At 46.0% G+C, this 15759-nt stretch overlaps 1 protein-coding gene across 1 annotated transcript; it reads right to left on the minus strand.

Moving 5' to 3' along the window:
* Positions 1-1783: 1783 nt before the first annotated feature.
* GRPEL2 (GrpE like 2, mitochondrial) lies at positions 1784-14732 on the minus strand. Its single transcript, XM_050905424.1, has 4 exons — positions 14665-14732; positions 9121-9289; positions 8157-8238; positions 1784-6088 (listed from the first exon to the last, which is right to left on the minus strand). Exons 1-4 carry the CDS (start codon positions 14730-14732, stop codon positions 5733-5735), a joined length of 675 nt encoding a protein of 224 aa, XP_050761381.1. The 3' UTR covers positions 1784-5732.
* Between the last annotated feature and the right edge of the window lie 1027 nt (positions 14733-15759).

Below are 15759 nucleotides of genomic sequence, written 5' to 3' on the forward strand. Positions count from 1 at the left end.
GCTTGTGCAAAGGGGATCCCATCTGGGAGCCTGCTGCTGCTTGGATTACAAAGGATAGCAAAGTCTGAGCAAAAACTCCGGAACATGTAGGACATGTCATTACACACCCAGAGCCTGCTGTAGCCCAGGGCTGGCTCTGTACCAAGTGACAAAACTTAGTTTGAGAATCCGTCATCTGAACTTTGTCTCAGGAGAAACACAACACAAGCACAGGCCCCCTCCTTCCCCCAGCCAGGAGCCGCTTCAGAGTTCCTGCATGGGGGAGCACGCACAGCCCAGAAACCCAGGCGTGAACATTTGGGGGGGGGGGGGGGCACAGACAAAAACTACTGTCGCTCAGCTCACCCAAGTCCGTACAACGGGCCATATCAACCCACCAGGATGGGGAGATGACGTTCCCAAAGCTGCTTAAAACACAGCACACACGTATCTTTGCAGCATGCCTCAGGTTTTAACAAGCTCTTACTTAACCGGCCTGATTTCACCATGGCTGTGGGCGACAAGAAATCTGGCTGTACATGCAGCAAGGCTCCTAGGAGCCCGGGTCGGTACTGCTCCTGATCGCTGCCTCCTCACAGCAGACCGTGCCCTGCTTGCAGGTGTTCCGCAATACCACGCCGTAAGCAAAACGCTCTTCCCCTTGCTCACGAGCTCCGATGCTTTTCTGCAGATGGTGGTGGCTGCGGTTTGAAAATTCCCAACTCTCACTATTGCTGCAGAGAAAAACCAGCAGAGCCAGAAATTAACTAATGCAGCAGCAGGCAGCAACATTTCCTGGTCTAGTCTGGTTAGCGAACACTGAGCAACGCCATCCCAGTGAACACAGAGCAATGCCCACACATTTTAGGCAGAATGAGGAAGAGCCCCTATAATGGGCCATAACCTCCGCGATCACAGGGGGACTTAGCTGGCAGATCTTTAGCACAGAAATACAGATCTCACCCCGTAAAGGCCATTTTGTAAATGGTCTTTTGCAAAGGTTTTTCCTAGTGAGAAGTGCCCGGGGGCATTCAGAGCTTCAAGAGAACAAGGCAAGCAAGGCCTACCGACACGGCACCGTTACGAGACTAAGGCAAAACCAGGAATGGAGGCCTGGCTATTTTTGCAGAGGATGTGGAAAGGGAGAACGAGATCTATGACAATCACACTCCTACAGAGAAAGCCTGTTCTTTTCTCCAACAAATCCCTGAAATCATAACCCGCCTGCGGATACCACAAGCGTTAATACACGCTGTATATTAAGCCATCCTTAATCAAGCTGCCATACAGTACGCCTGCTACAACACACCACAGGCAAAAGGACAAAAATGCAGCAAAGCGAAGCTGTGAGAGAACAGAATGGCAAAAATAAAACCAGATACCAAGATTTCAACTGGTAGCAGAGTTCTGCAGAACGAACCACCACCAAAGGCTGGCAGACAGCATTTCTCTACACCATGGTCCATGAGTGGACTTACTAGGAACAGACACAGCAGCAGGCGTGGAAGTACCAGAGAACGACACCCTGGGCAGCTTCTCAGTGCGGAAATCCCCGACAACTCACCTGCGTGAGGAAAGATGACACGCACACAGGTGTGTGCATTTCTGGGAGTCCACCTAAAGCACTGTTAATAAAATGTTCAACAACGTACTGCCATGGACTATAGCCCTTATTTTAGACAACCGGATCAGGAATAGCGAGAAACCTTTCAATCCGCAGTCCCACCTGATTACAGTGGCAGTTGCAACGAGCAGCAGTTTGGGGCAGGGAAAAAAGGAAAAAGAAGCAACTTCAATTCTTTTTTTTTATTAGCAAATGGACAGTATCTGGACATCTAAAGGAAATCAGCCCTTTCCAACATTAACTCAAATGTTGTTGTCAATTACTTGCACCACTCCCACACTTCAGTCTTTGTCTTTCATACAGCCAGAACCTTTGGGTAAACAAAGAGCACAGAAACACAAAAAAATACAATATATACAGGTTTCCCACCAACTAAATGGACTTAGATTTTTGGAGATTAGCAACGCTTTGTTCATTTGACTTTGCAAGTAATATCAAAACATCTCAAGTTTTAAAATAAAAAAATACTACAGTATTCACAATATAAAACTTAAATACATTTTTTTAAAAATTAAAGGACTGCTAATACCTATTGATTTATCACAGCTGTCTCTTTCAACAGAAGCTCTGCTGATGAAGCACTGAGAACTTAAGGTTCACAAAGCAACATTCACATTCTGCACTGCTCCTGGTCAGAGTTAAGATGCTGCCACGCTCATGAGACAGTGCCACTGGAGACTTGTCCAGGAGTTCAACTCAAATACGTCCCACTGACGGGGTACGGCAAGGTCACAGAACAAGGCAAACGCCCACGTTCCGTGGGGCTGCCCACTTCCCGAGAGCAGAAAGGCAGGTCCACACATCACCATCACATGCACGTCTTACCTAGTTGTCTGCATTCCCAGCTCGAGCTCTTCAGTTCATGGCTGGGCAAACGGAGTGGAAATGACTAAGAGGTACACGACACTTCCTCTCCTCTGCTAGTCCGTCCCTGCTAACGTACCCCTGTGTTTTATTAAATAGTCATTGAATAAAGTGACTGGAGAGAAAAAGCTCATGGGTCGGTCTCCTCTCTGGTCCAACTGCAGAGTGCAACAGAACCGCACCGATGGGGACTCTGCCCCACTGTGCTGAGTGTGCAAGCTTTACACAAACAGGGCAGACAAGGGAGCAAGAACCTACAAAGGAGAAATTCAATCCACCCTTACGCAATCTCATCCATGATAAAAGAGATCATTAAGTGTGCTTGGAAGGCAAGAGAATCAAATTTTGCCTAGGAAATCTGGATTCTGAGATGGAATCCAGGTTTGGTTATTTCATTTTCACTTCACCATTCAAAGGAAGTAGAAACTGGGACAAACAACAGCTACAGTATTTATCTCTTTGGTAACTTCTGTAAAAGAGTCTCTAAGCAATGGGTACATCTTACAGTAATCATCATAAAAGCCTGATAAGATCCTGTAGAAGTTTCATAGATTGAAAAAAACTGGGGCATGAACTCAGAAAATAGCCTGCCCAAAATTAAACAGGGCCTGTAGGAGGGTGAGAAAGACTGTGCAGGAACTGGATCCCTCAGATTCCTGCTCTAGCCATACAACAGTGCCTCAGTGAAAGCGGATCCCAGATATACAAGCTGAATCAGTAACCTCTTAGTACAGACAAAAGGTCTGGAGTGCATTTTAGGGTCTTTCTTTAAGGCAAAAATGGGTGAATACTAGCTGAGGAGACAGGCAGGCTTGGCAAATAGTCCGAAGGTGGACCAAGTAGCTGTAGTACACTTTCACAGTCAAGTGGCTCCGTCGGTCAGTTTAAAGAGGATTTGGATCCCATCACTTCTGGTCACACACTACTTTTAAATCCGGCTCAGGTAAGCTGCAGCCTTTCTATGACAGAAAACTACCTATTGTGTAAAATGCCTTTGCTTTTGTTTAGTTCCTTATAAATAAATTTTCACATTCAAAGTTAGTTTCCATAACCCGCTCTTCCCTCATATTGCAAAAAGACTCAGCTGATATAGCAGGGGCTGAAGAGGCAGCAGAGAACCCAACCGCTCCTTCCAGCTGAAGACACGGTTTCCTCAGAACAGCCTGCAGACAGTCTTGAGGCAGAACAGCAAGACTTGCATTGCCACGTTTCATATTTTACCTGTTCTTTGTCTTGAGTAACAGCGTAACCTGGTAACCCAGTCAGCATGTAGACCAGCAAAACAATGAACAGGAAGTCCTGTATATCTCGGAAATTTCCAACAACGTGATAAAACAAGAGCACTGAACAAGAGGTTTGTCCAAAGTGACCTAATGCTGCCATGAAGCACTGTTTCAGGGTTGAAATCTCAAGTACCTGCCTGAAAACCTAACTACGCAAAGGCAGAAAACCGCACTTCAAAAAGTATACGCTACCGAGTCACCCACATACAGCTATCACTAAAGCAGCGTGCATGGAGCATATTGGAAATGTGCATCTTCCTTAAATTTCTGGAATGACAACCAACTAGCTGCACATAGTCTCCCCAGATGAAAGACTGTCGATAGCTGCTAATTGAAGGCTGCGGTAATCTTGAAGTCCACCACAAAAGGATTATGCAACTGAAGCCTGCAAAGGAATGGGAGAAGAATAAGCTTTCTTCCAAACCAGTGATGGCATCCACCATAAGTAAAGAGTTTTTGGAAGTGGATCTCAAGTAACTGTCAGGCCATGGATCCAATTCCAGAAAGTAAAAAGGCAGGAATTAACGAATCAGTAAGAAACAACCTGAAAACAACCATTCCTGCCTTGGTTTTGTGTAGTGCAGACCATAGGCTGGTTTATATAACTCTTCTATCATTATACTGCTTGCTGCTCTGTAAAGGGTTAAATTCTGATCTTACTCAGTGACTGCCTCCTTTCAGCTGAGATAAATGGACTCCCAGGCAAAAGGACCACTGGGAAATACATATGCCATGCTGTGACAACAACGTGCCTCCAATTAAGAGGACGGCTTGAGGTCAGCTTTCACTTCCTCAGCCTTCTGCTTCTCTTGCTTTCTTGTCACCGCTGCTAAAATTGGTTCAAGGGCACTTGAGACTTTTAGTAGAAAAGACTTTTCTCCTTGCATCAAAACCCAAAAAGTTTAATATTTATTATGACCACGCAAAAGTAGAATCTGAATGTGAACTGGAAGTTAGTGTTATCCAAGTACTATTATCGGAGAGCCGAGAAAATAAAACAGTCCAGATTTCCTGCTTAAGGGCACATCTCCATTTTGCCAGCAGCTGCAACAAAAACCATATAGTTTATCATGCTTGAAAGCTGCACAAATACCATCAGGGAAGAGAAATTACTCTCTAAAATATACTTTTTGGTTGGAGAAAAGAGATTTGAGAACAGTTTTCTGGCTCCACCAAGAACCACTACTCCCTGTTTTACCTTTAGGAACAAGGAGGAAAGCTGAAACTTTACCTGGAGAACAAATATTAACATGTTAGCCTGACCTAACAACTGAATTCCCTTTAAAACCTCATCCCTATTCAACTGCAGTATGACAGAGATTTCATTTATTTGGGATTGTTTTCCTGAAGTGACATAAGAAAAAGCTGCCCCTAAATGTCATTTCAAGTGATCATCTTCATCCCCACCTGCGGGGTCTGGGGACAAGGGAAGACACCAAAACCAGCCTGATAATAATACTCAGCCTTTTGGGCTTTTCCTCTTCTGAGTGCTTTGCAAAGAAAAAGCCTCACCACATCCCTGTGAGGTAGGTCAGTAAGTATTATTATATTCTCTTAATGCAGATATGGAAACTGAGGCAGAGAAGTTACTTTCCGGAAGGCCACTGCAGGAGTCTGTCTCGGAGATGGAACCGGGAGACAAGATTCCTTAGCTCTCAGAGAATTTCCCTTTCTCTCCTGTATCTCCCCTCTTCTCCATACAAGTCTTAATGGAGAAATGAGCAATGGAGAAAGGGGCTACAGTGCCACGTTTCTGACGAATAGCAGGACTCCTAGTACTACTCCACATACTCCAAAAAGGATTATTAAATATACAAGTACCTTAGAATTAATGGCAAAATGACTGCACACATTATAAAGAAGCCAGCATACAATACAAACCTAGCTTAATAAATAAGTAAAGACATGCAGCTGCAGTTGTGACTGAGTGCTGAGGGGTCCTCAGCTCAGTAAGGTCCCAGATGCCAATGGGTAAGCCCACGTCATTCCTGTGACTCTACTGCCACACCGACGAGTGCATGTCTGATAGTGCGACCATGGAGTTTATAGCCATCCTGAGTCACCAGTGCTATCGTGCCTGGCTGCATTCCCTCGGCTGGTACATGGCAGACTATTTCATGGTCGTACGGATCATACTTGCCACCAACAGGGTTCATCTTCTGAAGGCCATGTTTGGCAAATACACTTTGCAATTTGGCCTCTATGAGAGAGAGGCCTTCATAGATTTTCTTCAGGGTTGGATTTGGATTACTAGGCTCCCCTTCTTCTGCGGCACTCTCGGCAGTCTTCTCCAAGATATCTGCTACCTCCACAAGGTCCCTGCAGAAACTCTGGATCCCTACAGGCACAAACAAGCAAGAAGGAAATGAAGGGCAGTTTACAGAACATACAGAGCTACAGTACCAATGACGGGCACAAAGTCACAGCAGTTTGAAAGCACCTTTAAAGCTGCTAATTGATTTGAACTGTTACTTTAGTGAGAGCAGACAGTGTCTTCTGTATCCTGTAGCCAAAGCTTTAGCATTACATGGGTAGTAAGTAATCTAGAGACTCCCCAAAGCAAAGTATATGCAGGAAAGGTACATCTATACACATCAACATATATATATATATGTAGTATACCTGACAAAGCAGAGCATTAGTATTTCACTCCAAAAAGTTCTTGCAACTAAGACTTGTCATTTAGGACACTGTTCCACACCCTCTCATGCAGTCCCACAGACATAAATGTTTTGCCAAGCAACTCACACAAATACCCATGCACACCGGGAACAAACACAATGGGGGGGAAGTAAAAATAATACATGACCATTCAAAAGTACATCCACAATTTTATTCATAAATTAAAACCACTGTGGAAGGACTGGACAAAATGGTCCTTGGCTTGGTCATGAAAAGTCATGCAGTCTTTTTCATTAGAAAAATGGGGTTAGATTGTATGTGTTTCCAGAAGCGGTGTATTACACAGTGCAGAAATTTCAGGAAAATCAGCCTCCCTCAGTTATATAGATGCCGTAACTAACTTACTGGAAAGACACATTAGGAAAACAGAGAAAGAGAAACAATAGTTAGGTGCTGTCTATAGTTGTACATACATGTTTAAACATGCACAGAACAAAGAAGCATGAAGGAGAAGCAACAACGGAGCAGACAGAAGCAGATCGATTACCAACCATTTCATACAATCACCAAATCATTTAGGTTGGCAAAGACCTTGAAGATCATCGAGTCCAACCGTAAACCTAACACTGCCAAGTCCACCACTAAACCATGTCCCTAAGTGCCACATCTGCACGTCTTTTAAATACCTCCAGGGATGGTCACTCAACCACTTCCCTGGGCAGCCTGTTCCAGTGCTTGATAATCCTTTCAGTGAAGAAATTTTTCCTAATATGCAATCTAAACCTCCCTTGGCGCAACTTGAGGCCGCTTCCTCTCATCCTATCACTTGTTACCTGGGAAAAGAGACCGACACCCACCTCGCTACAACCTCCTTTCAGGTTTTCCTCTTGCACCAGAGTCTGTTTTAACGCTCTACAGACCTCCATGCCTCACTCTGTGAGCAACTTCTAATAAAGAACCTGATTTTTCTTCAGATCTGAAGCATACTACATATAAAATTCAAAGAGCTCAAAAAAACCCTCTCAAACCCAACGGTGTTGATATCCCAGAACTCAACAGCCATTTTATAGCACAATGGGCAGAAAGGTAAGAAAAATACAGCAGTTCTAATTTCAAAGCTACTAGAATTAACTAACAAAAAACCTTCCGAGATTCATGTGTTGTGGAGAATAACAGTTTCTCATTCTCAGAGATGGTGCTGATAGAGTGCAATGATTAAATAGCAGTTTCTTCCCCCTTCACTTGCCTCCGTTGCCAAAGCTACAAATTCAGCTGGCTTCACTGATGCTAAAATATTTCTTATAGAAGTTTTAAAGAACATCTGATATAGGAATTGACAATCTTTGTCCCAGGCAGGATCTACCTCCTAAAAGCTAGAGCAGAAGAGAAGAGGCTGTTAATATAGTAAAGGAGATCACAACCTGATGACACAGCTAAGAGTATGAAATACACCCTGCCAGAGCCAATTCTCAGCATACAGAAGAGCCTGTAATTTCAACCAAGTCAGCAGAACTACACTCAACTGCACTGGGCCTATTTTACTTAAATAAATAAATAAAAAATACTAAAAAAAAACCCTCACTGTGGTAAACCTGATAGGACACAGCTGGACATACAGAAAAAATAGCGAGTAAGCCCAGACACCAAGAGTCCAGGCCACACATCATGCCAGACTTTACAATGAATGAGGGCAGGATGGGGGGAGAGAAAAGCTGTTGATCAGCATTTTATGCTCAGGCAGGCAGGCCACTGCAGTAAACACAGCTCTGCCTCACTTTGCTTACCAAAGAGCTTGGCATCTTCCACAAACTTCTGCGTTCTCCTCCGGACATTCTCAGAATCTGCCAAGGCTTTCCGGTATCGCTCCTGTAACCACAATAGCAAGGGGAGACATCAAACAAGGAGGTAAAACCCATTTCCTGAGAGTTGGCAATCCCTTAGAAATGCTTTAAAAAGAGCCCACTTCACATCAGAAGGTTGTGCTGGGCTCCTGCGTTTTCATTACATGCAAACCCAAATCCCTCTCCTACTGATTAATCAGCACAACTGCAATTCCCTCAAAAGACCCAAGTGAAGGCCAGAAGCATTCAGGGCGCAGCTCAACTGACCACCACACCGCATTGTCAGGCTGCTGCTTTTTGCATGACTCACTGCAGCTATTGAGACACTCCTTTCTCTAGCAGGCAAACTGGCGGTCTCAGCAACAGATCTGCAACGAGCTGATTTATCACTTGGTGCAGTAGTACTCTCAGGCTGATTATCTCCAGAATTGCCTGGTGCTGCGGTATTTAATCCTTAGTCACATCTGTTCTTCAAAGTCTCTATAACATGATCCCTACCATTTCCACCACACCACTGTCACTAAAGAGGACTTTCCTTCTCGGACAATCTGGATCTGGTGCGACACAATATGTGACGCTAATCAGGACGAAGCTACTGCCACTTCCTCTATGCAACGCTGTGAAAGAATTGACCAGACCATCTCCAGCATACAGTTTTGCCTGCCAGGGTCATACTATCAGTGTCTTGCTCCTAGGTACTACTGACAGATGGTGTTGCTGGGGAAGGCAGACTGTACTTTCATAGTGCGCCCTCTCACACTTAGAGCACAGCTGCTTTGAAGGCTACCATAGCACAGCGGCGTTGTGTGCGTGTTATAGGGCTTACAGAAAAAGCTAGGGCTGAAAGACAGACCAAGTCAAGGGGACTGAACGAAAGACATCATGATGCCACCAGCAGCATACTCACAGTTAAATCCCGGACTTGTTCTTCCAATTTGATGGCTTTGTGCTCTAAGGCACAGTCAGAAAGGGGATGCTTGGGCTCATCACGGGGATCTTCTGGGCCACACTCGTCTCCTGTACTTCTCTGCTGAGCTGCAGTGCTGAAAACACAGGGGGACTCCCTGAAATACAAACTAGTGACAAAGAAGGAAAGTTAAGTAACAACAGGGTCAACAGGAATTCTAGTTTAGTGTCATTACTAAAAGCAGGCTCTCTTAAAAAAGGTGTATAGGATTCTAGATAAAATTTTAGCTCTTTTCAGAAAATATGGACAACTAACACAGAAACACAGAGACAGATGTTTTGAAAAATTCTTTTATTTTAGACTCACATGTCACTACAGAGGCTGTACTCCACTTCTCTGACATACCTTGAAAAGAGTCAGATTTTCACAGGAAGACAAGTTGTGGGTTGCATTTTTGCTGACCTGCCAGTACAGGTGGCTAATACCGAATGACAAACTTCAGAAACATTTTTGCAAGGTAGTCTTGAAAAGGAGGCAGGTGGTATAAAGCTGTTTTTACAGTTAATTAAAAAAACCCCAAATGTTCTGAGCAAAATTCAGTAAGATCTGCAACCCACAGCACTTAAGATAAGCAGGCAAAGCCTAGCCTGCTACCTAAGATGGTACAGTGACCGCAAAAAGGCAAGTCACACCAGTGGAATGGCTGTGGATTTCTGTGGAGCAATTCAACAGGCCAGGAAAGACATACACATCTCAAACTGCTGGTTAATGGAGGATCCAATTCCTGGATGCTCTGACCCGTTTGTTCTCCTGGGTGCAAACAGACATAGTATTTGGTGTATTCAGTTTTCCTCCTATTGAGTGAAGAGGAGGAGAGTTTGAACCTTTTGCCAATCAGTTCTTATAAAGTGGCAATTGCTAGACTGTACCCAGCTTTCATGTCCGCTGCACAAAGAACTGTTTAAGAAACCAAAGAGAACTGTCAGAGATATGACCAAGTTGTGTGCATTCCAAATATTCTGGAGCCTTCTGTCAGGACCTTCATGGCTCCATCAGCTGTGTTTGGAAAAGGGACTGAGCATGCCAACTGAAAATTATCCGTAATGTTCTCCAACAGTTCTAAGCACTTCAACTGTTTTTATCTCTACTGGCAATGAAAGAGTCCCAAAGGCAAAAAAACCAAAACAAGCCCAAGCCTCAAGTGCTGAAGCCTACCTTATTTCCAATGACTTTTTCATCCCAAGTATGCTTTTCAACTAAAAAGCACACTTGTCAGTGGTTCATGTTGGTACAGCAGGTGGAGCTCACTCAGGAGGCTGACACCACAACTTGCAGATGAAATGATGAAACAACCAGAGAGTCAGATAATTGGATTGAGCTGTATAAACACCGCCTAGGTGCTTAGCAGCCTATTCTATACTGTTACAATCTCACAAGTTTCCCAAAAACTAGATAATAGAAGTTTGGCTGAAAACAGTTTGGTCAGAAGATGATCAAAACCAGCATGCTAGACACTTTGAAAAATAAAGAAAATATTTTCACTTCCTTCTGTTCTTTTCAGAAAGCCCTTCACTTGCAGTAACAATGCTGTCACTCCAAGAGTGAAACCAAGAGTTTTCACTCCCCCTCCTACACCACTTGCTTTTACAAACTGACTTAGACAGGACCCATTCCTGCCAGCACGAGGCCAAAGGCTCAGCCCACCTCCCTCTCACACCTTACACCAGGAACAGAGTCTACAGAAGAAAGTTCAATTTACTTCCAAACCAGCTCCATTCAGGAAACATTTTAGTATACGCTTAACAAGGAAGGGCGTCTCCTTTTCTGGGAACACCTGGGCTCTTCCTCTTAGCAGGGCTTTCAACATCTCCTTTAATAGAGGGGTTTTGCGTATACTAAGGGCACATCTACCGAGTGAAAGGCAGCACGGCACAGAAATCACTGCGCTGGCACCGACTCAAACTTCTGTGTTTATACAGCACAATTCAACACTGCGCAGAGATGCTAATTTAGGCCCCAGAATCGATATAGCTGAGTTCACGTTACCAGGCCTGCACCATTAAGCTTTCTTACTTTTCAGCAAGGCTATATTGCTCGGGTACAATGTCACAGAAGTACACAGCTTTTGTTTCTGGGTCTATCAAATCGGTCATGGGACCTAAGCGTTGTTCAGCAATCCAGCTAAGCTGAGCTTACAGCGGCAACTGGAAGGCACAGGTTTGCTCCCCTTATTCCAGTACTGGAGCTGTGCAGAATGAAGGTTCAGGGAGTTAAACCAGCTGAAAACTAACCCTACAAAACAATGTCTGTGTCCCTGAATAGGTTTGCTGACAGATCAGATGAGTGCAAGTGCCAGTACAAAAGAGAAGACAAACATGTGAAGCCTGGTGAGATGTGGGTGGGAGAATATGGGGAAAGGAAGAGGTGTCCTCCTTTGGGTGGCAGCCAGGGCTTAGACTGGCTCAGCTCTATGACCAAAGCACAGTTTAAGAGATTTATATCTGCCCAAAGGCCACCAAGCATCTCCTACCACTCCCTGCTTAGCAGCCCAGATGTTCCCTCATTTTATCTTTAATACAAGGTTGCTAAACATCCCACAACACTAATGACAAACTTCCTTTTCCCACCTGAAGACATCTGCATATGCAATTTTTTTATTAAGCAGGTACTTAAAACACAATCTGTATGTCAAACCACTCCTTTTCAACACATTACATGCCAAATACAAGTCTGAAAGTGCTTCTGCTATGTACACTTGCTCTAGAACAGAATGTTCCTTACACTAATCTTTAAAGAACCAGGCGAGGGGCTGTCACTAGGCTCTTTTCGAAAAGCTGCCCAGCCGCTGCGGTTCTGGGTTCCAGGAATGCCAACAGAGAAGAAAACCACACATTTTACCCCTGGCTGCAGAGAGATCTGTTTGGGGCACAGGACCCCATCTTGAATGACTTTTAAGATGCTCGTCACATTTGTTCTGTTGACTGGTTAAGATAGCACTTTTTCAAAGTTATAGAAAGCACACAAAACCAGAGGTGAGGACAGAGAAGGACCCCCTTCACCAAGCCTTCAAAATCAATCTGTGAAGCTTTAAACAACTGCAAAGCTTTCTTTGTAAATAAAAGGTGTGTCCGTGGTAAGCACCAACGACAAGCTTTGTCCTTTATCATCTCGCATTTCATTTAAAGAGCTGCAGGGATGGAAATTAGCCATGCTACAGATGAACCAAAGAACCTGAAATGCAGCTGAGAAAGCAGCCTTGCTAGGCACCTCACAGGTTAGACTCCTGTGTCTTAAAAAAGCTACACAAATGAATTAACTCTTTTGCATCCAAGAAGCAAAGGTGAGTCATTCTCCTCTGCAAGTGATTTATACTGCACGAATGGGTGTGTTTCGGTGTGTAGGAGGAGAGGGGCATGAATGAGCTGGTGCCTCAGCTATGGGGACCTGCCTACGTGAAGCAGAGAGCTGCCTGCATGGACTCCTTTCTCCAGCTTGTGAAACCAAGTCACAGAACACTCCCCTGTGCAGTGAAATTCCCTGGGTATCACGTGCTCTTCAGACAAGCCTGCCTTAGAAGTTGTAGGCAAGAGACAAGAACCACAGACTGACTCCAAAGGGAATTCTTAAGAAGCGCTATTATGCTGAATTGAGAATGCCGCTCAATTTACTTCTTCGTTCAGGATGAAAGAAATACTCCACTAAAAAGAGCAAGTGCTATTTACAGTCTGTCCACTGCACTGTGCTCTATCTTTTAAACACAGTCTTGATCACAGCTGCCCTAAAAATAGGCAGAAATCCCACCGGAGGAAGTTGACACATCCTGAAGTGACAGACACGTGGAAGTCCCAGAGCGTGTGAAGGGATTATACAAGTATGCTGGTGATACAGAAAGATTTACAAACTGATGTCACAGAAAGCCAAATAGATGTAGCAGAGAAGTTGATTGTAGCCGTATGGTTTAAGCTAATTGTCCTTAAAGATTAGAATTTAAATGATGAGAACAGGTCTCTGTGGTCAGAACAATAGTATCATCTCTTTCTGGAGCACAGGCACAATAACTGAATATCCCAAACCAACGTTGTCATGTTCCCTCTGAACACAAGGGTCCTACCCCAGCTCTCCTTAAACACTCCCTCCTCCTCCCAAATCAGCATGACAAAGCACGCAAGTGCTGAGACACACAGAAACAACTGCATTAGCTGTTTTAGCTCTGATGAGCATGCTTTGGAAAGAAATCTCCTAATTACCCCCAATTACTGCGCTCTGTTTCATCAGGGAGTGATACCAGAGATTAACACTACGTGGATTCCTCTTCGATGAAACTGGAGAATAAGCTTGTGCCGTGCACCTTAACGCAGGATGGCTGTAAACTGGGCAGCAGGCTCCCAGCCTACAGTGAGTCCAGGGTAAGAAGTCCCCAAGACACGTACAGCATGGGTGTCTGGGCCCCGCCACCCACCGCTTTGCTGTACAGAGCCGCTCCTGTTGGCTGCGACGCAGGCATGGCCACAGAGAACTTGCGCACAAAGAGGAGTTTCACACCGACGGCAGGTTCTGGCGATCCTCCATGAAGGAAGCCTGCTCAGCTCCCATCAAAGTCACCTATTTCAAACTTGGTGCACATTTTGAGAGGGGCAAAGCAGTTTTAACACATGTAAGAGCATATGAAAGCAGAAGGACTTTCAGATATGCATCTTTACATTTAGTTCCAAACACAGACACTTCTATTATGTGCTGCAGAATTATTTTATTGCATTTAAATGGTCTTTTGTTGTTTTTTTTTTCCCCAGAGAAAAAACTCTAGGATAAACTAACATGCATCTTGCCTTTTTTCTTTTCACCTGCCCACATTTCACTCAAATAACCAAAGCACCTGTTATGGATTTCCCTTTTATAAGCCATATTCCACAATGTCCAAAAATATGACTGGACACTTTTTCTGTCTAAATATTGACACAATTAAACGGACCCTCTTCCCTCGACCATCCAAAACATGCTGAAAGTACAGGTGCTGCATCACTACCAAAAATAAAACCTGAGGGGCACATTAAACACTTAGCTCATGAATAAATGGTTCAGATGGGCAAGAAGAGAAGCAGAAATCACCCGTGGATATGCATAAGGGCAGGAAACAAGCTCACAACGTGACTTACTGACCACAGAAACACTTTTCCCTAAAAATTAAAATGAATTTTTCCTCAAAATGTCACTTTTCCAGGGAAGAGCTTGCTTATTGAGAGCCTATTTTTGCTCCAGGCCTTCTGAGGAGCTAAGGGCCGGCAGCGTGGCCCTCACGAGGGGTAAAGCGGAGACCTCCGGGGGGGACGGCTCCCCTCCAGCAGAGCCCTGCGCCGGCCCACACCCCTGCCGGTGCCCCGGGCCCGGGCCCGCCGCGGCGCCTCGTCGGGCCCGGGCCGCTGCCACGTCTCGCACCGAGCCCGCCACAGGAGGGGAGGGGTCAGCGCCGCGGCCACTGGCGACCGTTAACGGCTGAGGGAGAGGGACGACACAGCCCCCCTCCTCCACTCACACCGCCTCACGTACCTGCCGCGCCGCGGCGCGCCGCCGAGGGAGAGGACGGTCCCGAAGCGCCGCAGGGAGCGGGCGGCCATCGCCCCGCAGACCGACGGGCTGACTGACGGAGGGGAGCGACGCGCCGGCGCCGCCCGCCAACTACAGCTCCCAGAAACCCCTGCGCGGACTACGAGTCCCGGCAGGCAGTGCGACTGCGCGGGCCGCGCCCCAGCAGGGGCCCGGCTCGGTGCTTCGGGCAGCTACCGCGGCCGCGGCGGGCCCGGGACCCCGGGACTCTGATGCGGGGCTGGAGCTTGATACGGTGCTCCTGCTGCCGCTGCCTGCGCGGCTTAGGGGGGTAATAACGCGATCGGTTTCACCTCTTGTTCAATAAAGACTGAGAGAGCCTTGGGCCAGCAGGCTGACCTGAGGTGGAGGAAACGAGTGTTTCTTACCTCATGGTGAATAAACACTTAAAAAACCCCAAAACTTTGGCCAAGTGTGCCTTTTAACTGAGGACTGCCTCCACGGGGGGCCTACAGAAAAGATGGGGAGGGACTTTTTATCAGGGAGTGTAGTGATAGGATGAGGGGCAATGGCTTTAAACTGAAAGAGGGTAGATTTAGATGAGATACCAAGAAGAAGTTATTTACTGAGAGGGTGGTGAGGCACTGGAGCAGGTTGCCCAGAGAGGTGGATGCCCCATCCCTGGAAGTGTTCAAGGCCAGGCTGGATGGGGCTTTGAGCAACCTGGTCTAGTGGAAGGTGTCCCTGCCCATGGCAGGGGGCTTGGAACTAGATGATCTTTAAGGCCCCTCCAACCCAAACCATTGTATGATTCTATGACGTGCTTTCACAGGCTGTGGTAGTCCAGCTCCCTTTCTCCCCACTGTGGGCACAGGCGCCTCATTTCTTTAGTGAGAGAGGTGATGCTTTGAGGAGGGGGTTTTTACCCTTTTCCAAAGTGAAATGGGACGGTGCGGCTCCAGGTCCCAGAGGGGACAGGAGCAGTGACAACCAGCACAGGGAAGCTGCTGCTGAGAAGAGGAGGAGCACCGTCAGGAATGGGGCTTTCCTGTACCTCATCCCTGGGAGCCGGGGAGCTCCTCCAGCCTGGGCAGCGGG

The sequence above is a fragment of the Gymnogyps californianus genome, chromosome 14 (assembly GCF_018139145.2).
Source record: "Gymnogyps californianus isolate 813 chromosome 14, ASM1813914v2, whole genome shotgun sequence".
NCBI classification, from domain to species: Eukaryota; Metazoa; Chordata; class Aves; order Accipitriformes; family Cathartidae; genus Gymnogyps; species Gymnogyps californianus.